The sequence below is a fragment of the Procambarus clarkii genome, chromosome 10 (genome assembly GCF_040958095.1).
Source record: "Procambarus clarkii isolate CNS0578487 chromosome 10, FALCON_Pclarkii_2.0, whole genome shotgun sequence".
Lineage (NCBI taxonomy): Eukaryota > Metazoa > Arthropoda > Malacostraca > Decapoda > Cambaridae > Procambarus > Procambarus clarkii.
Window position 1 is genome coordinate 6,569,393 of NC_091159.1, and position 27,390 is coordinate 6,596,782.

Below are 27,390 nucleotides of genomic sequence, written 5' to 3' on the forward strand. Positions count from 1 at the left end.
TGCTGGAGGTTTGGGCATGGTGCCCTCCGCTGCTCCGGGACTGTCTCTCTCTGTCCTTTGTGTGGTGGCGAAGGTCACTCTAAGTCGGAGTGCGCTTCTCCCCAGGCTCGTTGCCTCAACTGCGGTGAGGCCCATCCTACCTTCTCCCGTGCGTGTGTCCATTACAAGCTTGAGGCAGCTGTCCTCAACTTGAAGCACCGGGAGCGTTTATCTTTTCCTGAGGCGAGGCGCCAGGTTCGCCGGCTCCCGCCTTATGCTATTATCTCTTATGCTCGCGTGTTGCGCTCTTCCTCTCCTCGTCCTTCCCGCCTTCCTCAGACTCACAACCGTTTCCGGGCCTTGGACCCTGATGCGCCCACTGCCCCCTCCTCTGTCCCTTTGGGTTCTCTCCCGAAGGATCCTCCTCCTGGTCCTCTGTCTGGGGTTCCCCTTCCTTCTACCCGGTCTGTCGTGTCTTCTGTGTCTTCTTCCTCGTCCCCCTCCGATCCTCCTTCCCATCCTCTTCCTCCATCTATCGGCTCTCCCCACCGCCTGTCGGTGCGGGCGGATGTCCATCGCTCTCCTAACGGCCGTCGTGTGAGCTCTCGTTCGGCTTCTCCTGTTGAGACACTGGAATCCGTTGCCCGGTACGTAGTTGCTGGGACACCGGTCTCTTTAAGTCAGAAGCGTAAGCCTGGCTCCTCTCCTTCCTCTTCCCCGGCGGGTAAGAAGGCTTCGCTTTCTTCCTCGGCTCCTCCTTCTGGCTCTGTTGCTCCTTCCCCTCCCGTTTCAGTGCTTGCGCCCCCTGTTCCTGCTATGGAGGTTTCTTTGGCCCCTGCTTCCCTTTCGGTTGCTGCTCTTGCTGGGGTGCGCTCCCCTCTTTCTACTCCCCCTCTTCCTGCTGCTGTCCTTGACTGCTCCTCTCCGTTGTCTCCTCCTCTTCCTCCTCCTCCTCCTCCGGACCCTGCCCGCCCACCTCTGATCTGTTCTCCCGTTTCCTTCCCTCCGTCTTTGCTCAGTTTACCCATGCCCCCTAACCCTGACTTTGCTGACCCTGATCCCGACCCCGATATTCTTTAACGTGCTCTGTTGCTCTTTCGCCTTTGTTTCTTCCTTGTTCTCTGTTTTTGTCCTTTCTCTTCTCGTCGTTGTCCATTCTTCAATGGAACGTTCGAGGTTATTACGCCAATTTCCTCGAACTCCAACTTCTGATTTCGCGGTTTTTGCCCCTTTGTGTCTGTCTCCAGGAGCCAATGCTTGGTGCTCGTCCTGGTCGTTTTCGTGGCTATTCCTTTCTCTCCCCCCCCCCCCAGCCATTGCTGGGGCTTCTAATTCTTTTGCTCTCTTGATTCGGGCTGATGTTCCCTTTGTTCCTTTACTTTTTCCTTCGCCTCTCCATTGTTCTGCTGCTCGTATCTTTGTGGGGAAATGGTACACAGTTTGTTCCATTTATCTCCCCCCGAATTTCCCGCTCTCTCTTCCTGATTTGAAACACCTCCTAGACTCCTTGCCGGAGCCTGTGCTCCTGCTGGGTGACTTCAATTGTCGTCATTCTCTTTGGGGTGACGTTCTGACGAATACCCGGGGTCGCCTCCTTGAGCCGTTTCTCCTCTCTTCTTCCCTGTCTCTTCTGAATTCTGGTGAGCCCACTCATTTGGACTCTCGAACTCGCACCCTTTCTTGTCTTGATCTTTCTCTCTGCTCTTCTTCTCTTTACTTAGATTTCACGTGGCAGGTTCTTGATGACCTCCATGGAAGTGATCATTTCCCCATCCTTGTTTCCTTTTTCTCTTTTCGCCCTTCCCTCTCTTTCCCTAGGTGGCAGTTTGCTAAGGCGGACTGGACCCTATTTTCCCTCAGTGCTACTCTCTCTGACTTCTCCCTTCTGCCCCTCTCTCGCGCTCTCCTCCTTTTTCATGACACTGTCTCCGACGCTGCCCTCCGCTCTATTCCTCGCTCTTCCTCTCGGGGTCCACGGAAGTGCGTTCCGTGGTGGAATGCGGACTGTGCTCGGGCTGTCCGCTGTAAGCGTGCAGCCTGGAAGAGGCACCGCCGTAGGCAGACGACCGATTCTTTTCTTTCGGAAAGCGAGTGCGGTGGCCCGTAGGGCCATCCGTACAGCTAAACGTGAATGTTGGGCATCTTATGTCTCAACAATTACGTCCGAAACCCCTCTGGCCCAGATCTGGAAGCGTATCCGCAAGATAGCGGGTAAGTTCGTTCCCGATGTTTCACCGGTCCTTCACCTCCATGATACTCTTCTGGCGGACCCGTTGCAGGTCGCTTCCGAACTGGGTTCCCACTTTTCTTCTGTTAGCTCTGGTCTTCATCTTCCCCAAGCTTTCCTTCTTCGTAAACCTGTCCTTGAGTCTCGTCCTTTAGATTTCTGCACTCATCTTCAGCTTCCCTATAATGATCCCTTCTCTCTCTCTGAACTTCGTTCTGCCCTGGCCCTCTGCGGTACTACGGCGGCGGGCTCCGATGGTATTCATTATGAGATGCTTCGCCATCTCCCTCCGAGAACGTCTCAGTATTTACTGAGTCTGTATAATCGGATCTGGGAGTCGTCGTCAGTCCCTGAGGACTGGCTCGATGCCGTTGTCCTCCCTGTTCGCAAACCGGGGTCTCTGGGTACTTCCCCTAAGGACTTTCGCCCTATTGCTCTCACAAGTTGTGTCTGCAAACTCTTTGAACGTATGGTTAACGTTCGTCTGATGTGGTTCCTGGAACGCCATCGCCTCCTCTCCCCTTCTCAATTTGGTTTCCGCAAGTGCCGCAGCACGACAGATGTCCTGGTGAACTTGGAGGTCTATATTCGTACTGCTTTTGCTGCGAAGACCTCCGTTGTTGCCGTCCTTTTTGACCTAGAAAAGGCTTATGACACCACTTGGCGTTATCATATCCTATCTCAACTTCATTCTTTTGGCCTTCGTGGTCATCTCCCTCTCTTTCTCCGCAGCTTCCTCTCTCGTCGTTCCTTTCGGGTGCGCCTTGGTACCGCTCTCTCTCCCTCTTTTCAGCAATACGAAGGTGTGCCCCAGGGTAGTGTTCTGAGCACTACTCTTTTTCTGGTTGCCCTCAATGGTCTTCTTTCCTCTCTTCCTTCTGGTGTCTTCTCCGCTCTATATGTCGATGATCTTACCCTTTGTTGTCAGGGTGATGATTCGCCTCTCCTTCAACGCCGGCTTCAACTTGCCATTGATGCCGTGTCGTCTTGGGCCACAGGTCATGGCTTCAAGTTCTCTACTTCTAAGACTTGTGCCATGACTTTTACGCGGAAACGGGTTGTTCTTCGTCCCTCTTTGTCACTTTATGGTCATCCCCTTGAATACAAAGATTCCGCGAAGCTTTTGGGGTTATTCCTTGACACTCGTTTGTCTTGGTCTCCCCATATCTCTTACCTCCGTGTTGAGTGCTCTAAGGCCCTTACCCTCCTTCGGGTCTTGTCCCATACTTCTTGGGGGGCAGATAGGCGCACTCTCCTTGCTTTACATTCCTCTCTCGTCCTGTCTAAGCTCGATTATGGTTGCCCTGCTTACTCGTCTGCTTCTCCTTCTACTCTTCGCCGTCTTGATGCTTTGCACCATACTAGGTTGTGTTTCAGTTCTGGTGCCTTTCGTTCGACTCCCATCCTTAGCTTGTATGTTGACACTGGCTTCCTGTCTCTCCAGGACCGCCGTGATCGCTACTGTCTTCGCTATCTTGCGCGGTCCTTGCAACATCCTTCCTCTCGCCTCTGTCGTGCTTTAACTTTTACCCCTCCTGCGGTTCCTGTTCCTCTTCACCACCTCCCTCTTTCTGTCCGGTTATCTCGCCTACAGGATTCTCTTTCCGTTCGTATTGCTGATGTTTCTCCTCGTGTTGTTCCTTCTTTGCCCCCGTGGAGGGTCCCTCTTCCGCGGTTTTGTACATCCTTGACCCGTATCACTAAAGCTTTTACCCCTCCTACGGTTCTCAAACGCCTTTTCCTCGAGCACTTTTCTTCTCACTCCCGCTCCGTTTCTGTCTTCACCGATGGGTCTAAGTCAGCGGACGGTGTTGGCTACTCTGTTGTTTTTCCTGATCGCACTTATATGTGTCGCTTGCCTCCGGAGACTAGCATCTTTACAGCGGAACTTTATGCTATTCTCTATGCTCTTCGTCTCCTGCTTTCTCGTTGTCAGTCTTCCTTTGTGGTTGTTGTTGACTCTCGTAGTGCCCTCATGGCTCTCGGGTCCTTTAATCCGGTTCATCCAGTAGTTGTCGAGATCCAGCATTGGCTGTTTCTCGTTCACAGTAAATTTAAGTCGGTTGCGTTTTGTTGGGTTCCCAGCCATATTGGTGTGTCTTTAAATGAGCGTGCGGATGCTGCTGCCAAGGAAGCTGTCCGCTCTTGTCCCATCTCTCGCAAAGGCATTCCGTATTCCGACTTTTACCCGGTTATCCATTCCTCAGTCCTTACCCGTTGGCAGGCTTCTTGGTTGTCTGTTACTGGTAACAAGCTACGTACTCTTAAATGTTGTGTTTCCTCGTGGCCGTCCTCCTTCCACCGTAACCGGCGGTGGGAAACAGCTCTGGCGAGGTTGCGTATTGGCCATACTCGCTTAACCCATGGTCACTTGATGGAGCGCCGCCCTGCTCCTTATTGTCCTAGTTGCATTGTCCCTCTTACGGTCGTGCATGTCCTTCTTGAATGTCCTGACTTCCAGGACGAGCGTGTGTCTTGCTTTCCGACCGCCCCTCGCAGTCACCTGTCCCTCGATAGAATTCTTGGTGACTCGGATACTTTTGATATCGTTCGCCTTATGCGTTTTTGTTCTCGTATTGGCATCCTTGGTGATATTTAGCGCCCTCTGATTATTTTGCGTACTTGATGGTGCTACATAGCCTTCCCGGTTTGGTGCCTTCTTTTGATAATTACTTACTTACTTAGTGTGGGAAATTTTTACCCACCATATCTAATAATCATCCAAGAAATGTATCATATCAAAATAAAATCCAAATCATTATAGATTCATTATATAGCTTGATCCTAGATGACAATGCTACTTGGATCACGTACGCAATTGGGCCCTATAAATGCCTACATGACTTTGTGCATGATCTCTCAAGGATCCAGAAGCTTCTAGCAGGATTTGTTAATTAAAAAACTATTGGAACATTAATCGCTTCCGGCAGGGATTATAAATCGAATCCTTAATAAGAATCGGTGTTACTATCAAGTACTACTTATAATCTTTATAATTAAGATATAGGATTTAATCACATCTTATCTCAATCATAAGTCTAGACTGTAAAAATAATCAATATTCATTGAAAGCTACCCCTTCTCAAGGGGAGGGAGGGGCATCTTGGGAACAAGAAGCGCCCACGACCATACCCCGCGGCACTCTGCGTTTGTTTACGATTGAGTGAACAGTGACGGATCCTTAGCGAACATTATTTAACTCAGGACATCTTATCTATCTTTATTAGCAGTGAATACTCTCTAGAACTGGGGGAGTACCTGGACAATATATCTACCTGGACAATATATATCTACAATATATCCCTAAAACATTTATAGATATAAGTGTAGAGTGGAGCACACAATGACTTGTCTCCACTTTCAACACTATCATTTTTCTGCAAAGCAGTTAAAGAAAAATAACGTAGCAACGTTACTAGTACATCATACAGCAACGCTGTTGTATAAAATATCATGCCTAAACTCGCGACAAGAGAGTTATCAAGTCTGGCACACTGTCAGACAGGCACCCGGCAAGCAGAGAAGTATATTGAGGTTATTTTGGTATATAATTGGCCAATTGTATGCTTGTATGACTTCAATATTCTACAGGTCTGTCTGTCGGTTATAAAGCGAGGCAACGCCTCATCTCAGCAAGTTTATTAATATAGTAGCGCAGCAGTAGAATCTTATCCAAGCACTAGACCTCGTGAGTGTCCATTGTGAGAAAAGTCGCAATAAATAAACAAGACCTCATAAGTGTCCATGGTGTTGGAAGAGATTGTCAAGCTGACTGCACCTAATCATATAAATTGAATATAAATACATTGCATATATACTTAATTTATATATTCAAGTTACCAATTGCTTGCTAAAATAGAAAGACATGGCTAAGTAGTACAGGTGGTTTTAAGACTAAATAAGTAAAGAGTTGCACAGGGACGCTGGTTACCACAGTGAGACAACAGTCATTGTCAATGATACAGGAGTGGTACAGAAATCCAAGACGTGGCGAAAACAAGGTCAGGTTCCAACAGCCTGAGAACCAGAAGTAAGTAATTATCAAAAGAAGGCACCAAACCGGGAAGGCTAAGTAGCACCATCAAATACGCAAAATAATCAGAGGGCGCTAAATATCACCAAGGATGCCAATACGAGAACAAAAACGCATAAGGCGAACGATATCAAAAGTATCCGAGTCACCAAGAATTCTATCGAGGGACAGGTGAACGCGAGGGGCGGTCGGAAAGCAAGACACACGCTCGTCCTGGAAGTCAGGACATTCAAGAAGGACATGCACGACCATAAGAGGGACAATGCAACAAGGACAATAAGGAGCAGGGCGGCGCTCCATCAAGTGACCATGGGTTAAGCGAGTATGGCCAATACGCAACCTCGCCAGAGTTGTTTCCCACTGCCGGTTACGGTGGAAGGAAGACGGCCACGAGGAAACACAACATTTAAGAGTACGTAGCTTGTTACCAGTAACAGACAACCAAGAAGCCTGCCAACGGGTAAGGACTGAGGAATGGATAACCGGGTAAAAGTCGGAATACGGAATGCCTTTACGAGAGATGGGACAAGAGCGGACAGCTTCCTTGGCGGCAGCATCCGCACGCTCATTTAAAGACACACCAATATGGCTGGGAACCCAACAAAACTCAACCGACTTAAATTTACTGTGAACAAGAAACAGCCAATGCTGGATCTCGACAACTACTGGATGAACCGGTTTAAAGGACCCGAGAGCCATGAGGGCACTACGAGAGTCAACAACAACTACAAAGGAAGACTGACAACGAGAAAGCAGGAGACGAAGAGCATAGAGAATAGCATAAAGTTCCGCTGTAACGATGCTAGTCTCCAGAGGCAAGCGACACATATAAGTGCGATCAGGAAAAACAACAGAGTAGCCAACACCGTCCGCTGACTTAGACCCATCGGTGAAGACAGAAACGGAGCGGGAGTGAGAAGAAAAGTGCTCGAGGAAAAGGCGTTTTAGAACCGTAGGAGGGGTAAAAGCTTTAGTGATACGGGTCAAGGATGTACAAAACCACGGAAGAGGGACCCTCCACGGGGGCAAAGAAGGAACAACACGAGGAGAAACATCAGCAATACGAACGGAAAGAGAATCCTGTAGGCGAGATAACCGGACAGAAAGAGGGAGGTGGTGAAGAGGAACAGGAACCGCAGGAGGGGTAAAAGTTAAAGCACGACAGAGGCGAGAGGAAGGATGTTGCAAGGACCGCGCAAGATAGCGAAGACAGTAGCGATCACGGCGGTCCTGGAGAGACAGGAAGCCAGTGTCAACATACAAGCTAAGGATGGGAGTCGAACGAAAGGCACCAGAACTGAGGCGCAACCCAGTATGGTGCAAAGCATCAAGACGGCGAAGAGTAGAAGGAAAAGCAGACGAGTAAGCAGGGCAACCATAATCGAGCTTAGACAGGACGAGAGAGGAATGTAAAGCAAGGAGTCCGCGCCTATCTGCCCTCCCAAGAAGTATGGGACAAGACCCGAAGGAGGGTAAGGGCCTTAGAGCACTCAACACGGAGGTAAGAGATATGGGGAGACCAAGACAAACGAGTGTCGAGGAATAACCCCAAAAGCTTCGCGGAATCTTTGTATTCAAGGGGATGACCATAAAGTGACAAAGAGGGACGAAGAACAACCCGTTTCCGCGTAAAAGTCATGGCACAAGTCTTAGCAGTAGAGAACTTGAAGCCATGATCTGTGGCCCAAGACGACACGGCATCAATTGCAAGTTGAAGCCGGCGTTGAAGGAGAGGCGAATCATCACCCTGACAAAGATCATCGACATAGCGGAGAAGACACCAGAAGGAAGAGAGGAAAGAAGACCATTGAGGGCAACCAGAAAAAGAGTAGTGCTCAGAACACTACCCTGGGGCACACCTTCGTATTGCTGAAAAGAGGGAGAGAGAGCGGTACCAAGGCGCACCCGAAAGGAACGACGAGAGAGGAAGCTGCGGAGAAAGAGAGGGAGATGACCACGAAGGCCAAAAGAATGAAGATGAGATAGGATATGATAACACCAAGTGGTGTCGTAAGCCTTTTCCAGGTCAAAAAGGACGGCAACAACGGAGGTCTTCGCAGCAAAAGCAGTACGAATATAGACCTCCAAGTTCACCAGGACATCTGTCGTGCTGCGGCACTTGCGGAAATCAAATTCAGAAGGGGCGAGGAGGTGATGGTGTTCCAGGAACCACATCAGACGAACGTTAACCATACGTTCAAAGAGTTTGCAGACACAACTTGTGAGAACAATAGGGCGAAAGTCCTTAGGGGAAGTAACCAGAGACCCTGGTTTGCGAACAGGGAGGACAACGGCATCGAGCCAGTCCTCAGGGACTGACGACGACTCCCAGATCCGATTATACACACTCAGTAAATACTGAGACGTGCTCGGAGGGAGATGGCGAAGCATCTCATAATGAATACCATCGGAGCCCGCCGCCATAGAACCGCAGAGGGCCAGGGCAGAACGAAGTTCAGAGAGAGAAGGGATCATTATAGGGAAGCTGAAGATGAGTGCAGAAATCTAAAGGACGAGACTCAAGGACAGGTTTACGAAGAAGGAAAGATTGGGGAAGATGAAGACCAGAGCTAACAGAAGAAAAGTGGGAACCCAGTTCGGAAGCGACCTGCAACGGGTCCGCCACAAGAGTATCATGGAGGTGAAGGACCGGTGAAACATCGGGAACGAACTTACCCGCTATCTTGCGGATACGCTTCCAGATCTGGGCCAGAGGGGTTTCGGACGTAATTGTTGAGACATAAGATGCCCAACATTCACGTTTAGCCATACGGATGGCCCTACGGGCCACCGCACTCGCTTTCCGAAAGAAAAGAAAAGAATCGGTCGTCTGCCTACGGCGGTGCCTCTTCCAGGCTGCACGCTTACAGCGGACAGCCCGAGCACAGTCCGCATTCCACCACGGAACGCACTTCCGTGGACCCCGGGAGGAAGAGCGAGGGATAGAGCAGAGGGCAGCGTTGAAGACAGTGTCATGAAAAAGGAGGAGAGCGCGAGAGAGAGTCAGAAGGGAGAGGTCAGAGAGAGCAGCACTGAGGGTAAATAGGGTCCAGTCCGCCTTAGCAAACTGCCACCTAGGGAAAGAGAGGGGAGGGCGAAAAGAGAAAAAGGAAACAAGGATGGGGAAATGATCACTTCCATGGAGGTCATCAAGAACCTGCCACGTGAAATCTAAGTAAAGAGAAGAAGAGCAGAGAGAAAGATCAAGACAAGAAAGGGTGCGAGTCCGAGAGTCCAAATGAGTGGACTCACCAGAATTCAGAAGAGACAGGGAAGAAGAGAGGAGAAACGGCTCAAGAAGGCGACCCCGGGTATTCGTCAGAACGTCACCCCAAAGAGAATGACGACAATTGAAGTCACCCAGCAGAGCACAGGCTCCGGCAAGGAGTCTAGGAGGTGTTTCAAATCAGGAAGAGAAAGCGGGACACTCGGGGGGGAGATAAATGGAACAAACTGTGTACCATTTCCCCACAAAGACACGAGCAGCAGAACAATGGAGAGGTGAAGGAAAAAGTAAAGGAACAAAGGGAACATCAGCACGAATCAAAAAAGCAGAAGAATTAGAAGCCCCAGCAACAGCTGGGGGGGGGGGTGGGGGGGGAGAGAGAAAGGAATAGCCACGAAAACGACCAGGACGAGCACCAAGCATTGGCTCCTGGAGACAGACACAAAGGGGCGAAAACCGCGAAATCAGAAGTTGGAGTTCGAGGAAATTAGCGTAATAACCTCGAACGTTCCATTGAAGAATGGACAACGACGAGAAGAGAAATAACAAAAACAGAAAACAAGGAAGAAACAAAGGCGAAAGAGCAACAGAGCACGTTAAAGAATATCAGGGTCAACAAAGTCAGGGTTAGGGGGCATGGGTAAACTGAGCAAAGACGGAGGGAAGGAAACGGGAGAACAGATCAGAGGTGGGCGGGCGGGGTCCGGAGGAGGAGGAAGAGGAGGAGACAACGGAGAGGAGCAGGCAAGGACAGCAGCAGGAAGAGGAGGGGTAGAAAGAGGGGAGCGTACCTCAGCAAGGGCAGCAACTGAGAGGGAAGCGGGGGCTAAAGAAACCTCCATAGCAGGAACAGGGGGCGCAACCACCGAAATGGGAGGGGAAGGAGCGAGAGAGGCAGAAGTAGGGGCCGAGGAAGAAAGCGAAACCTTCTTACCCGCCGGGGAGGAGGAAGGAGAGGAGCCAGGTTTACGCTTCTAACGTAAAGAGACAGGTGTTCCAGCAACCACGTACTGGGCAACGGATTTTAGCGTCTCAACAGGAGAAGCTGAACGAGAGCACACATGACGGCCGTTTGGAGAGCGATGGACATCAGCCCGCACCGACAGGCGGCGGGGAGAGTCAAGAGCCGGAGGGGAAGGATGGGAAGGAGGAACGGAGGGAGACGAGGAAGAAGACACAGAAGACACGACAGACCGGGTAGAATGAAGGGGAACCCCAGACAGAGGACCAGGAGAAGGATCCTTCGGGAGAGAACCCAAAGGAACAGAGGAGGGGGCAGTGGGCGCATCAGGGTCCAAGGCCCGGAAACGGTTGTGAGTCTGAGGAAGGCAGGAAGGACGAGGAGAGGAAGAGCGCAACACGCGAGCATAAGAGATATTAGCATAAGGCGGGAGCCGGCGAACCTGGCGTCTCGCCTCAGGAAAAGATAAACGCTCCCGGTGCTTCAAGTTGAGGACGGCTGCCTCAAGCTTGTAATGGACACACGCACGGGAGAAGGCAGGATGGGCCTCACCGCAGTTGAGGCAACGAGCCTGGGGAGAAGTGCACTCCGACTTAGAGTGACCTTCGCCACCACACTAAGGACAGAGAGAGACAGTCCCGGAACATCGGAGGGCACCATGCCCAAACCTCCAGCACTTGTTGCAGAGCCGAGGAGAAGGAATGTACTCCTGGACAGAGCACCTAGCACCAGCAAGAATGACAGAGGGTGGAAGGGTCCTACCATCAAAGGTAATCTTCACAACCCGGAGGGGTTGACGGCGACTACCACGAGGGGGATGAGTAAACGTGTCCACCTGGAGAATAGAATGGCCCTGGGCAGCAAGGACATGTCGAATATCGTCGTGGCAGTCGCGCAGGTCCCGAACACCGGTCGCAACATGGGGCGGGAGCAAAATAGTGCCAACACTGGCATTCAACTGAGCGTTCTTCGAGACCCGAACAGGGGTCTCGCCAAGGCAGGATAAGGCAGCCAAGCGGGAAGCAGCATCCTGAGAAGGAGCAGCAACGACACGTGTACCGAGACGAGTGGGGTTGAAGGTAATGGAGGCATCCACGGAATCAACGAGATGTCGATGGAGGGAGAAATCGTCAGGAGGCGCAGAATCAAGAGGGAGGAGATCAAAATATTTGGCCCACGAAGCGGGACCAAACAAGGCTTGATAGGTAGCAGAACGGGAAGGAATCGAGCGAGGGCGGCCGTAACGAGGACGGAGGTGAGAACCCCCAGAGAGAGAGGGGTTAAAAGGCGCAGTAGTTACAACTAGAGAAGGAGCCGCGCCAGGGGACGAGGTAGTCACCACTGGGGGCCTGGGGCTCGACCCAACCACAGAGGAGGGAGGGGAGCCAGGGGAAGGAGTCAGAGAGGCCAAAGGAGGAGCAAGGTCGGGGCCCAATGCAGCGGAGGCTACAGAGCCCGGTCTTCCAATACGGACTGACTCGGGGGCTTGGTCGCCCACCCCACGAGCCCGAGAAGGTAAACCAGAAGCAGCCGAAACAGGGGTTATCATCATTACGAAAAGAAGAATTCATTCACGAATGTGCCCCCACACCCACCATGGAGCCACAATTAGAGGCAGGACACCCAACAAGAAGCTATCGCCGATCTTGCCGGGGCCTCCTAGGGGTGCGTCGTGAGTATACGCCCCACAAACGCCACCTTAAGAAACCGACAGTCCGTCGAGATCGGGTTTAGTGACGAAAGGGGGATCGACAATAAAAGGTTCCCCTCGCTCTCGACGTCGGGTACTACAGTTCTACGGGTGCAAGAGTATGCCTCCTCAAGCACCCGGGCGTCAAAATAGAAGAAGTCCAAGGGAAGAACCAGAACGAGCGAAAGGTCGGCAGGAAACGGCAAGCAGATAGGAGAAGAGGGGGAGAAAAACGAAACAGAAGGAAAAGGAAAAGATGCCCAGCAGAATTGGAGAGGACGGCAGCAGGAGCACAAGGCTAGAAAAGGACAGAGGACTGTCCCAAGGATCATCACACTCCGACAGCCGCCCACTAAGCCCCCACACGGCGACAACGAGCTGAGCGGGGAGGGGGCTGAGAACCAGAAGATTTCCTAAGTGAGGAGAAAATCTTACAGGTAAAATACTGCACACTAACAAGATAATTTTTGTTCACTTCCCTGCAACAGTCTACAGGGGATCACTAACCCGACTAAAGCAATCAGATAGTCCGACCATAATTTTCAACTTTACCCCAATCCCTTCCACCCCACCATCTATGACAAGATGGATGCACAATGGGGAATAGACACTTTCCAAGCACGAGAAATTGACTGGTGGCAAGAAAGATTAGCTTAACACTTCTGTACCATCACATCAAGCAAGAGATTGGGGCAAGAGCTTTATCCTCCTCCAACCCCCCGCCCCTGTTCACACCTGGCTGATGAAGGCACATTTGAGAGACTAAGGCGACTGCATCAGGCAGAGTCAAACCAAACGGCTGTTAAGGTCTGCTCTGTTATACACTCTTCACCTTTATCAGAGTTTCAACACTTAATGTTGAGATTATATTCGATAAAATAACTTAAGTTCATAAAAATTGCCCTAAAATTTTCAGGAGTTTACTCTCGTTACCTTTCAACCATTGGCATCAGTAAAAAAAAAAAAACAGGTTAGAGTAAAAATTTAATAGTACTTTCAGAAATCTGTCCAGCCTAAAGAATAAAAATCAACCAAAGTCTTAGTCATAACCTAAAACCTATAGATAGCATTAAGAAAAGTCCCAATATGGCATGACATATGTTGGGTATAAAAAAGTTTTAATTTCAAACTGCGAATACATGCAGAGAGCCAGAATTTGGCTCCAAAATATGGCTCAGGCCTCGAAATTGGGATATTTCGGATATTTTGAAAACTGCAGGGGAGTTTGTGCAAAATGTGACTCACTGCCGTTTTCAGGACTTTGCATATGTTGGGTATAAAAATTTGTAATTTCAAACTGCGAATACGCGCAGAGAGCCAGAATTTGGCTCCAAAATATATCTCAGGCTTCGAAATTCGGAAGTTTGAGATATATTGAAAACTGCAGGGGAGTTTGTGCAAAATGTGACTCACTGCCGCTTTCAGGACTTGGCATATGTTTGGTATAAAAAGAAGTAGTTTTAAAACTGCGAATACGTGCAGAGAGCCAGAATTTGGCTCCAAAATATGGCTCAGGCCTCGAAATTGGTAAGTTTGAGATATTTTGAAAACTGCAAGGGAGTTTGTTAAAAATGTGACTCACTTCCGCTTTTAGGACTTGACATATGTTGGGTATAAAAAGTCGTAATTTCAAACTGCGAATACGTGCATAGAGCCAGAATTTGGCTCAGGCCGCGAAATTGGGATGTTTGGGATATTTTGAAAACTGCAGGGGGGTTTGGGACAAATATGACGAAACGCCGCTTTCAGTACCTGGCATATGTTCCGTATAAAAAGTCTTAACTTCAAACTGCGAATACGTGCAGAGAGCCTGAATTTGGCTCCAAAATATGGCTCAAGCCTCGAAATTAGGGTGTTTGGGATATTTTGAAAACTGCAGGAGAGCTTGTGCAAAATGTGACTCATTGCCACTTTCAGTACTTGGCATATGTTGGGTATAATAAGTTGTAATTTCAAACTGCGAATACGTGCAGAAAGCCTGAATTTGGCTCCAAAATATGACTCAGGTCTCGAAATTGGTATATTTGGCATATTTCGAAAACTGCAGGGAAGTTTGTGCAAAATGTGACTCATTGCTGCTTTTAGAACTTGGCATATGTTTGGTATAATAAGTCGTAATTTCAAACTACGAATACGTGCAGAGAGCCAGAATTTGGCTCCAATATATGGCTCAGGCCTCGATATTAGGATGTTTGGGATATTTTGAAAACTGCAGGGGGGATTGGGGCAAATGTGACCAAACGCTGCTTTCAGTTCTTGGCATATGTTGGGTATAAAAAAGTCGCAATTTCAAACTGCGAATACGTGCAGAAAGCCAGAATTTGGCTCCAAAATATGGCTCAGGCCTCGAAACTGGGATATTTGGGATATTTCGAAAACTGCAGGGGAGTTTGTGCAAAATGTGACTCACTGCCGCTTTCAGGACCTGGACATATGTTGGGTATAAAAAGTCGTAATTTCAAACTGCGAATACGTGCATAGAGCCAGAATTTGGCTCAGGCCTCTAAATTGGGATGTTTGGGATATTTTGAAAACTGCAGGGGGGTTTGGGACAAATATGACCAAACGCCGCTTTCAGTACCTGGCATATGTTCCGTATAAAAAGTCGTAAATTCAAACTGCGAATACGTGCAGAGAGCCTGAATTGGCTCCAAAATATTGCTCATGCCTCGAAATTGGGATGTTTCGGATATTTTGAAAACTGCAGGAGAGTTTGTGCAAAATGTGACTCATTGCCGATTTCAGTACTTGGCATATGTTGGGTATAAAAAGTCGTAATTTCAAACGGCGAATACGTGCAGAGAGCCAGAATTTGGCTCCAAAATATGGCTCAGGTCTCGAAATTGGGATATATGGCATATTTCGAAAACTGCAGGGGAATTTGTGCAAAATGTGACTGACTGCCGCTTTCAAGACTTGACATATGTTGGGTATAAAAAGTCGTAATTTAAAACTGCGAATACGTGCAGAGAGCCAGAATTTGGCTCCAAAATATGGCTCAGGCCTCGAAATTGGTAAGTTTGAGATATTTTGAAAACTGCAAGGGAGTTTGTTAAAAATGTGACTCACTTCCGCTTTTAGGACTTGACATATGTTGGGTATAAAAAGTCGTAATTTCAAACTGCGAATACGTGCATAGAGCCAGAATTTGGCTCAGGCCGCGAAATTGGGATGTTTGGGATATTTTGAAAACTGCAGGGGGGTTTGGGACAAATATGACGAAACGCCGCTTTCAGTACCTGGCATATGTTCCGTATAAAAAGTCTTAACTTCAAACTGCGAATACGTGCAGAGAGCCTGAATTTGGCTCCAAAATATGGCTCAAGCCTCGAAATTAGGGTGTTTGGGATATTTTGAAAACTGCAGGAGAGCTTGTGCAAAATGTGACTCATTGCCACTTTCAGTACTTGGCATATGTTGGGTATAATAAGTTGTAATTTCAAACTGCGAATACGCGCAGAAAGCCTGAATTTGGCTCCAAAATATGACTCAGGTCTCGAAATTGGTATATTTGGCATATTTCGAAAACTGCAGGGAAGTTTGTGCAAAATGTGACTCATTGCTGCTTTTAGAACTTGGCATATGTTTGGTATAATAAGTCGTAATTTCAAACTACGAATACGTGCAGAGAGCCAGAATTTGGCTCCAATATATGGCTCAGGCCTCGATATTAGGATGTTTGGGATATTTTGAAAACTGCAGGGGGGATTGGGGCAAATGTGACCAAACGCTGCTTTCAGTTCTTGGCATATGTTGGGTATAAAAAAGTCGCAATTTCAAACTGCGAATACGTGCAGAAAGCCAGAATTTGGCTCCAAAATATGGCTCAGGCCTCGAAATTGGGATGTTTGGGATATTTTGAAAACTGCAGGGGAGTTTGTGCAAAATGTGACTCATTGCCGCTTTTAGTACTTGGCATGTGTTTGGTATAATAAGTCGTAATTTCAAACTGTGAATACGTGCAGAGAGCCAGAATTTGGCTCCAATATATGGCTCAGGCCTCGATATTGGGATGTTTGGTATATTTTGAAAACTGCAGGGGAGTTTGTTCAAAATGTGACTCATTGCCGCTTTCAGTACTTGGCATATGTTGGGAATAATAAGTCGTAATTTCAAACTGCAAATACGTGCATAGAGCCAGAATTTGGCTCCAAAATATGGCTCAGGCCTCGATATTGGGATGTTTTGGATATTTTGAAAACTGCAGGGAGGTTTCGGGGAAATGTGTCCAAACGCCGCTTTCAGAACTTTCCATATGTTGGGTATAAAAAAGTCGTAATTTCAAACTGCGAATACGTGCAGAGAGCCAGAATTTGGCTCCAAAATATGGCTCAGGCCTCGAAATTGGGATATTTGGAAAACTGCAGGGGGGATTGGGACAAATGTGACCAAACGCTGCTTTCAGTACTTGGCATATGTTGGGTATAAAAATTCGTAATATCAAACTGCGAATACGTGCAGAGAGTCGGAATTGTGCTCCAAAATATTGCTCAGGCCTCGAAATTGGGATATTTGGGATATTTCGAAAACTGCAGGGGAGTTTGTGCATAATGTAACTCACTTCCACTTTCAGGACTTGGCATATGTTGGGTATAAATAGTCGTAATATCAAACTGCGAATACGTGCATAGAGCCAGAATTTGGCTCCAAAATATGGCTCAGTCTTCGAAATTGGTTTGTTTGGGATATTTTGAAAACTGTGGGGGAGTTTGTACAAAATGGGACTCACTGCCGCTATCAGTACTTGGCGTATGTTGGGTATAAAAAGTCATAATTTCAAACTGCGAATACGTGCATAGAGCACGAATTTGGCTCCAAAATATGGCTGAGGCCTCGAAATTGGGATGTTTGGGATATTTTGAAAACTGCGAGGGGGTTTGGGACAAATATGACCAAACGCCGCTTTCAGTACTTGGCATATGTTGGGTATAAAAATTCGTAATTTCAAACTGCGAATACGTGCAGAGAGCCAGAATTTGGCTCCAAAATATGGCTCAGGCCTCTTAATTGGGATGTTTGGGATATTTTGAAAACTGCAGGTGGGATTGGGACAAACGTTTCCTAACGCCGCTCTCAGTACTTGGCATATGTTGGGTATAAAAAAGTCGCAATTTCAAACTGTGAATACATGCAGAGAGCCAGAATTTGGCTCCAAAATATGGCTCATTTCTCGAAATTGGGATATTTGGCATATTTCGAAAACTGCAGGGGAGTTTGTGCAAAATGTGACTCACTGCCGCTTTCAGGACCTGGACATATGTTGGGTATAAAAAGTCGTAATTTCAAACTGCGAATACGTGCATAGAGCCAGAATTTGGCTCAGGCCTCTAAATTGGGATGTTTGGGATATTTTGAAAACTGCAGGGGGGTTTGGGACAAATATGACCAAACGCCGCTTTCAGTACCTGGCATATGTTCCGTATAAAAAGTCGTAAATTCAAACTGCGAATACGTGCAGAGAGCCTGAATTGGCTCCAAAATATTCCTCATGCCTCGAAATTGGGATGTTTCGGATATTTTGAAGACTGCAGGAGAGTTTGTGCAAAATGTGACTCATTGCCGATTTCAGTACTTGGCATATGTTGGGTATAAAAAGTCGTAATTTCAAACGGCGAATACGTGCAGAGAGCCAGAATTTGGCTCCAAAATATGGCTCAGGTCTCGAAATTGGGATATATGGCATATTTCGAAAACTGCAGGGGAATTTGTGCAAAATGTGACTGACTGCCGCTTTCAAGACTTGACATATGTTGGGTATAAAAAGTCGTAATTTAAAACTGCGAATACGTGCAGAGAGCCAGATTTTGGCTCCAAAATATGGCTCTGGCCTCGAAATTGGGATGTTTGGGATATTTTGAAAACTGCAGTTAGGTTTGCGACAAATATGACCAAACTCCGCTTTCAGTACTTCGCATATGTTGGGTATAAAAAGACGTAATTTCAAACTGCGAATACGTGCAGAGAGCCAGAATTTGGCTTCAAAATATAGCTCAGGTCTCGAAATTGGGATGTTTGGGATATTTTGAAAACTGCAGGGGGTATTGGGACAAACGTTTCCAAATGCCGCTTTCACTACTTGGCATATGTTGGGTATAAAAAATTCGCAATTTCAAACTGCGAATACGTGCAGAGAGCCAGAATTTGGCTCCAAAATATGGCACAGGTGTCGAAATTAGGATATATGGCATATATCGAAAACTGCAGGGGAGTTTTTGCAAAATGTGACTTACTGCCGCATTCAGGACTTGACATATGTTGGGTATAAAAAAGTCGTAATTTCAAACTGCGAATTCGTGCATAGAGCCAGAATTTGGCTCAGGCCTCGAAATTGGGATGTTATGGATATTTTGAAAACTGCTGGGGGGGTTTGGGACAAATATGACTAAACGCCGCTTTCAGTACCTGGCATATGTGCTGTATAAAAAGTCGTAATTTCAAACTGCGAATACGTGCAGAGAGCCTGAATTTGGCTCCAAAATATGGCTCTGGCCTCGAAATTGGGATATTTGGGATACTTTGAAAACTGGAGGGGAGTTTGTGCAAAATGTGACTCACTTCCGCTTTCCGGACTTGGCATATGTTTGGTATAAAAAGACGTAATTTAAAACTGCGAATACGTGCAGAGAGCCAGAAGTTAGCTCCAAAATATGGCTCAGGCCTCGAAATTGGTAAGTTTGAGATTTTTAAAAAACTGCAGGGGAGTTTGTTCAAAATGTGACTCACTGCCGCTTTCAGGGACTTGGCATTTGTTGGGTATAAAAAGTCATAATATCAAATTGCGAATACGTGCAAAGAGCCAGAATTTGGCTCCAAAATTTGGCTCAGGCCACGATATTGGGATGTTTGGGATATTTTGAAAACTGCAGGGAGGTTTGGGACAAATGTGACCAAACGCCACTTTCAGTACTTCGCATATGTTGGGTATAAAAAATCGTAATTTCAAACTGCGAATACGTGCAGAGAGCCAGAATTTGGCTCCAAAATATTGCTCAGGCCTCGAAATTGGGAGGTTTGGGATACTTTGAAAACTGCAGGGGAGTTTGTGCAAAATGTGACTCACTGCCACTTTCAGTACTTGGCATATGTTGGGTATAAAAAGTCAGATTTTCAAACTGCGAATACGTGCAGAGAGCCAGAATTTGGCTCCAAAATATGGCTCAGGCTTTGAAATTGGGATGTTTGGGATATTTTCAAAACTGCACGAGAGTTTGTGCAAAATGTGACTCACTGCCACTTTCAGTACTTGGCATATGTTGGGTATAAAAAGACGTAATATCAAACTGCGAATACGTGCAGAGAGCCAGAATTTGGTTCCAAAATATGGCTCAAGGCTCGAAATTGGGATATTTGGGATATTTTGAAAACTGGAGGGGAGTTTGTGCAAAATGTGACTCACTGCCGCTTTCAGGACATGACATATGTTGGGTATAATAAGTCGTAATTTTAAACAGCGAATGCATGCAAAGAGCCAGAATTTGGCTCCAAAATATGGCTCAGGCCTCGATATTGGGATGTTTGGGATATTTTGAAAACTGCAGGGGGGATTGGGACAAATGTGACCAAACACCACTTTTAGTACTTGGCATATGTTTGGTATAAAAAGACGTAATTTAAAACTGCGAATGCGTGCAGAGAGCCAGAATTTGGCTCCAAAATATGGCTCAGGCCTCGAAATTGGGATATTTCGGATATTTTGAAAACTGCAGGGGGGTTTGGGACAAATATGGCCAAACGCCGCTCTCAGTACCTGGCATATGTTCCGTATAAAAAGTAGTAATTTCAAACTGCGAATACGTGCAGAGAGCCTGAATTTGGCTCCAAAATATGGCTCAGGCCTCGAAATTAGGGTGTTTGGGATATTTTCAAAACTGCAGGAGAGTTTGTGCAAAATGTGACTCATTGCCACTTTCAGTACTTGGCATATGTTGGGTATAATAAGTTGTAATTTCAAACTGCGAATACGTGCAGAGAGCATGAATTTGGCTCCAAAATATGGCTCAGGTCTCGAAATTGGTATATTTGGCATATTTCGAAAACTGCAGGGAAGTTTGTGCAAAATGTGACTCACTGCCGCTTTCAGGAATTGACATATGTTGGGTATAAAAAGTCGTAATTTCAAACTGCGAATACGTGCATAGAGCCAGAATTTGGCTCAGGCCTCGAAATTGAGATGTTTGGGATATTTTGAAAACTGCAGGGGAGTTTGTGCAAAATGTGACTCATTGCCGCTTTCAGTACTTTGCATATGTTGGGTATAATAAGTCGTATTTTCAAACTGCGAATACGTGCAGAGAGCCAGAATGTGGCTCCAAAATATGGCTCAGGCCTCGATATTGGGATCTTTCGGATATTTTGAAAACTGCAGGGGCGATTGGGACAAATGTGACCAAACACCGCTTTTAGTACTTGGCATATGTTGGGTATAAAAAGACGTAATTTCAAACTGCGAATACGTGCAGAGAGGCAGAATTTGGCTCTAAAATATGGCTCAGGCCTTTTAATTGGAATGTTTGGGATATTGTAAAAACTGGAGGGAGGTTTGGGACAAATGTGACCAAACGCCGCTTTCAGTACTTGGCATATGTTGGGTATAAAAAGTCGTATATTCAAACAGCGAAGACGTGCAGAGAGCCTGAACTTGGCTCCAAAATATGGCTCAGGCCTCGAAATAGGGTTGTTTGGGATATTTTGAAAACTGCAGGGGAGTGTGTGCAAAATGTGACCAAACGCCGCTTTCAGTACTTGGCATATGTTGAGTATAAAAAAGTCGCAATTTCAAACTGCGAATACGTGCAGAGAGACAGAATTTGGGTCCAAAATATGGCTCGGGCCTCAAAGTTGGGATATTTGGGATATTTCGAAAACTGAAGGGGAGTTTGTGGTAAATGTGACTAACTGCCGATTTCAGTACTTGGCATATGTTGGGTATAAAAAGTCGTAGTATCAAACTGCGAATACGTGCAGAAAGCCAGAATTTGGCTCCAAAATATTGCTCAGGCCTCGAAATTGGGATATTTGGGATATTTTGAAAACTGCAGGGAGGTTTGTGACAAATGTGACCAAACGCCGCTTTCTGTACTTGGCATATGTTGGGTATAAAAAGACGTAATTTCAAACTGCGAATACGTGCAGAGAGCCAGAATTGGGCTCTAAAATATGGCTCAGGGTTTTTAATTGGAATGTTTGGGATATTGTGAAAACTGGAGGGAGGTTCGGGACAAATATGACCAAACGCCGCTTTCAGTACTTGGCATATGTTGAGTATAAAAAATTCGCAATTTCAAACTGCGAATACGTACAGAGAGACAGAATTTGGGTCCAAAATATTGCTCGGACCTCAAAATTGGGATATTTGGGATATTTCGAAAACTGGAGGGGAGTTTGTGCTAAATGTGACTAACTGCCGATTTCAGTACTTGGCATATGTTGGGTATAAAAAGTCGTAATTTCAAACTGCAAATACGTGCAGAGAGCCAGAATTAGACTCCAAAATATGGCTCAGGCCTCGATATTGGGATGCTTGGGATATTTTGAAAACTGCAGGGAGGTTTGGGACAAATGTGACCAAACGCCGCTTTCAGTACTTCGCATATGTTGGGTATAAAAAGACGTAATATCAAACTGCGAATTCGTGCAGAGAGCCAGAATTTGGCTCCAAAATATGGCTCAAGCCTCGAAATTGGGATATTTGGGATATTTTGAAAACTGGAGGGGAGTTTGTTCAAAATGTGACTCACTGCCGCTTTCAGGACTTGGCATATGTTTGGTATAAAAAGACGTAATTTAAAACTGCGAATACGTGCAGAGAACCAGAGTTTGGCTCCAAAATATAGCTCAGGCCTCGAAATTGGGATATTTCGGATATTTTGAAAACTGCAGGGGGGTTTGGGACAAATATGACCAAACGCCGCTTTCAGTACCTGGCATATGTTCCGTATAAAAAGTAGTAATTTCAAACTGCGAATACGTGCAGAGAGCCTGAATTTGGCTCCAAAATATGGCTCAGGCCTCGAAATAAGGGTGTTTGGGATATTTTCAAAACTGCAGGAGAGTTTGTGCAAAATGTGACTCATTGCCACTTTCAGTACTTGGCATATGTTGGGTATAATAAGTTGTAATTTCAAACTGCGAATACATGCAGAGAGCCTGAATTTGGCTCCAAAATATGGCTCAGGTCTCGAAATTGGTATATTTGGCATATTTCGAAAACTGCAGGGAAGTTTGTGCAAAATGTGACTCACTGCCGCTTTCAGGAATTGACATATGTTGGGTATAAAAAGTCGTAATTTCAAACTGCGAAAACGTGCATAGAGCCAGAATTTGGCTCAGGCCTCGAAATTGAGATGTTTGGGATATTTTGAAAACTGCAGGGGAGTTTGTGCAAAATGTGACTCACTGCCGCTTTCAGGACTTGGCATATGTTTGGTATAAAAAGACGTAATTTAAAACTGCGAATACGTGCAGAGAACCAGAGTTTGGCTCCAAAATATAGCTCAGGCCTCGAAATTGGGATATTTCGGATATTTTGAAAACTGCAGGGGGGTTTGGGACAAATATGACCAAACGCCGCTTTCAGTACCTGGCATATGTTCCGTATAAAAAGTAGTAATTTCAAACTGCGAATACGTGCAGAGAGCCTGAATTTGGCTCCAAAATATGGCTCAGGCCTCGAAATAAGGGTGTTTGGGATATTTTCAAAACTGCAGGAGAGTTTGTGCAAAATGTGACTCATTGCCACTTTCAGTACTTGGCATATGTTGAGTATAATAAGTTGTAATTTCAAACTGCGAATACATGCAGAGAGCCTGAATTTGGCTCCAAAATATGGCTCAGGTCTCGAAATTGGTATATTTGGCATATTTCGAAAACTGCAGGGAAGTTTGTGCAAAATGTGACTCACTGCCGCTTTCAGGAATTGACATATGTTGGGTATAAAAAGTCGTAATTTCAAACTGCGAATACGTACATAGAGCAAGAATTTGGCTCAGGCCTCGAAATTGAGATGTTTGGGATATTTTGAAAACGGCAGGGGAGTTTGTGCAAAATGTGACTCATTGCCGCTTTCAGTACTTTGCATATGTTGGGTATAATAAGTCGTAATTTCAAAGTGCGAATACGTGCAGAGAGCCAGAATGTGGCTCCAAAATATTGCTCAGGCCTCGATATTGGGATGTTTCGGATATTTTGAAAACTGCAGGGGCGATTGGGACAATGGTGAATAAACACCGCTTTTAGTACTTGGCCAATGTTGGGTATAAAAAATTCGCAATTTCAAACTGCGAATACGTGCTGAGAGCCAGAATTTGGCTCCAAAATATTACTTAGGCCTCGAAATTGGGATATTTGGGATATTTCGAAAACTGGAGGGGATTTTGTGCAAAATGTGACTCTCTGGGGAGCCGGTCGGCCGCGCGGACAGCACACTGGACTTGTGATCCTGTGGTCCTGAGTTCGATCCCAGGCGCCGGCGAGAAACAATGGGCAGAGTTTCTTTCACCCTATGCCCCTGTTACCTAGCAGTAAAATAGGTACCTGGGTGTTAGTCAGCTGTCATGGGCTGCTTCCTGGGGGTGGAGGCCTGGTCGAGGACCGGGCCGCGGGGACACTAAAGCCCCGAAATCATCTCAGGATAACCTCAAGAAGATAACCTGCCGCTTTCAGTACTTAGCATATGTTGGGTATAAAAAGTCATAGTATCAAACTGCGAATACGTGCAGAAAGCCAGAATTTGGCTCCAAAATATTGCTCTAGCCTCGAAATTGGGATATTTGGGATATTTTGAAAACTGCAGGGAGGTTTGTGACAAATGTGACCAAAGCCGCTTTCTGTACTTGGCATATGTTGGGTATAAAAAGACGTAATTTCAAACTGCGAATACGTGCAGAGAGCCAGAATTTGGCTCTAAAATATGGCCCAGGCCTTTTAATTGGAATGTTTGGGATATTGTGAAAACTGGAGGGAGGTTTGGGACAAATGTGACCAAACGCCGCTTTCAGTATTTGGCATATGTTGGGTATAAAAAGTCGTATATTCAAACAGCGAAGACGTGCAGAGAGCCTGAACTTGGCTCCAAAATATGGCTCAGGCCTCGAAATAGGGATGTTTGGGATATTTTGAAAACTGCAGGGGAGTGTGTGCAAAATGTGACCAAACGCCGCTTTCAGTACTTGGCATATGTTGAGTATAAAAAAGTCGCAATTTCAAACTGCGAATACGTGCAGAGAGACAGAATTTGGGTCCAAAATATGGCTCGGGACTCAAAGTTGGGATATTTGGGATATTTCGAAAACTGGAGGGGAGTTTGTGCTAAATGTGACTAACTGCCGATTTCAGTACTTGGCATATGTTGGTTATAAAAAGTCGTAATTTCAAACTGCGAATACGTGCAGAGAGCCAGAATTTGGCTCCAAAATAAAGCTCAGGCCTCGATATTGGGATGCTTAGGATATTTTGAAAACTGCAGGGAGGTTTGGGACAAATGTGACCAAACGCCGCTTTCAGTACTTCGCATATGTTGGGTATAAAAAAGTCGCAATTTCAAACTGCGAATACTTGCAGAGAGCCAGAATTTGGCTCCAAAAAAAGGCTCAGGCCTTGAAATTGGGATGTTTGGGATATTTTGAAAACTGCAGGGGAGTTTGTGCAAAATGTGACTGCCGCGTCCAGTACTTGGCATATGTTGGTTATAAAAAGTCGTAATATCAAACTGCGAATACGTGCAGAGAGCCAGAATTTGGCTCTAAAATATGGCTCAGGCCTCGAAATTGGGATGTTTTGGATATTTTGAAAACTGAAGGGGAATTTGTTCAAAATGTGACTCATTGCCGCTTTTAGTACTTGGCATATGTTGGGAATAATATTTTGTAATTTCAAACTGCGAATACGTGCAGAGAGCCAGAATTTGGCTCCAAAATATGGCTCTTGCCTCGAAATTGGGATATTTGGGATATTTTGAAAACTCCAGGGGGGATTGGGACCAATGTGACCAAACGCTCCTTTCAGTACTTGGCAAATGTTGGGTATAAAAATTCGTAATATCAAACTGCGAATACGTGCAGAAAGCCGGAATTGTGCTCCAAAATTTTGCTCAGGCCTCGAAATTGGGATGTTTGGAATATTTTGAAAACTGCAGGGAGGTTTGGGACAAATGTGACCAAACGCCGCTTTCAGTACTTGGCATATGTTGGGTGTAAAAATTCGTAACTTCAAACTGCGAATACGTGCAGAGAGCCAGAATTTGGCTCCAAAATATTGCTCAGGCCTCGAAATTGGGAGGTTTGGGATACTTTGAAAACTGCAGGGGAGTTTGTGCAAAATGTGACTCACTGCCACTTTCAGTACTTGGCATATGTTGGGTATAAAAAGTCAGATTTTCAAACTGCGAATACGTGCAGAGAGCCAGAATTTGGCTCCAAAATATGGCTCAGGCTTTGAAATTGGGATGTTTGGGATATTTTCAAAACTGCACGAGAGTTTGTGCAAAATGTGACTCACTGCCACTTTCAGTACTTGGCATATGTTGGGTATAAAAAGACGTAATATCAAACTGCGAATACGTGCAGAGAGCCAGAATTTGGTTCCAAAATATGGCTCAAGGCTCGAAATTGGGATATTTGGGATATTTTGAAAACTGGAGGGGAGTTTGTGCAAAATGTGACTCACTGCCGCTTTCAGGACATGACATATGTTGGGTATAATAAGTCGTAATTTTAAACAGCGAATGCATGCAAAGAGCCAGAATTTGGCTCCAAAATATGGCTCAGGCCTCGATATTGGGATGTTTGGGATATTTTGAAAACTGCAGGGGGGATTGGGACAAATGTGACCAAACGCCGCTTTTAGTACTTGGCATATGTTTGGTATAAAAAGACGTAATTTAAAACTGCGAATGCGTGCAGAGAGCCAGAATTTGGCTCCAAAATATGGCTCAGGCCTCGAAATTGGGATATTTCGGATATTTTGAAAACTGCAGGGGGGTTTGGGACAAATATGGCCAAATGCCGCTCTCAGTACCTGGCATATGTTCCGTATAAAAAGTAGTAATTTCAAACTGCGAATACGTGCAGAGAGCCTGAATTTGGCTCCAAAATATGGCTCAGGCCTCGAAATTAGGGTGTTTGGGATATTTTCAAAACTGCAGGAGAGTTTGTGCAAAATGTGACTCATTGCCACTTTCAGTACTTGGCATATGTTGGGTATAATAAGTTGTAATTTCAAACTGCGAATACGTGCAGAGAGCATGAATTTGGCTCCAAAATATGGCTCAGGTCTCGAAATTGGTATATTTGGCATATTTCGAAAACTGCAGGGAAGTTTGTGCAAAATGTGACTCACTGCCGCTTTCAGGAATTGACATATGTTGGGTATAAAAAGTCGTAATTTCAAACTGCGAATACGTGCATAGAGCCAGAATTTGGCTCAGGCCTCGAAATTGAGATGTTTGGGATATTTTGAAAACTGCAGGGGAGTTTGTGCAAAATGTGACTCATTGCCGCTTTCAGTACTTTGCATATGTTGGGTATAATAAGTCGTATTTTCAAACTGCGAATTCGTGCAGAGAGCCAGAATGTGGCTCCAAAATATGGCTCAGGCCTCGATATTGGGATCTTTCGGATATTTTGAAAACTGCAGGGGCGATTGGGACAAATGTGACCAAACACCGCTTTTAGTACTTGGCATATGTTGGGTATAAAAAGACGTAATTTCAAACTGCGAATACGTGCAGAGAGGCAGAATTTGGCTCTAAAATATGGCTCAGGCCTTTTAATTGGAATGTTTGGGATATTGTAAAAACTGGAGGGAGGTTTGGGACAAATGTGACCAAACGCCGCTTTCAGTACTTGGCATATGTTGGGTATAAAAAGTCGTATATTCAAACAGCGAAGACGTGCAGAGAGCCTGAACTTGGCTCCAAAATATGGCTCAGGCCTCGAAATAGGGTTGTTTGGGATATTTTGAAAACTGCAGGGGAGTGTGTGCAAAATGTGACCAAACGCCGCTTTCAGTACTTGGCATATGTTGAGTATAAAAAAGTCGCAATTTCAAACTGCGAATACGTGCAGAGAGACAGAATTTGGGTCCAAAATATGGCTCGGGCCTCAAAGTTGGGATATTTGGGATATTTCGAAAACTGAAGGGGAGTTTGTGGTAAATGTGACTAACTGCCGATTTCAGTACTTGGCATATGTTGGGTATAAAAAGTCGTAGTATCAAACTGCGAATACGTGCAGAAAGCCAGAATTTGGCTCCAAAATATTGCTCAGGCCTCGAAATT

The 27,390-nt window shown here is 46.0% G+C and overlaps 1 protein-coding gene across 1 annotated transcript in view; it reads left to right on the forward strand.

The window, feature by feature from the left end:
* The first annotated feature begins 7,689 nt into the window (after positions 1–7,689).
* Positions 7,690–27,390, forward strand: part of LOC138363104 (filaggrin-2-like) — a 114,753-nt gene continuing 95,052 nt past the window's right edge. The window contains exon 1 of the mRNA XM_069322091.1: positions 7,690–7,740. Within this exon, the coding sequence (XP_069178192.1) occupies positions 7,690–7,740 (51 nt within the window). The remainder of the gene's footprint in view (positions 7,741–27,390) is intronic.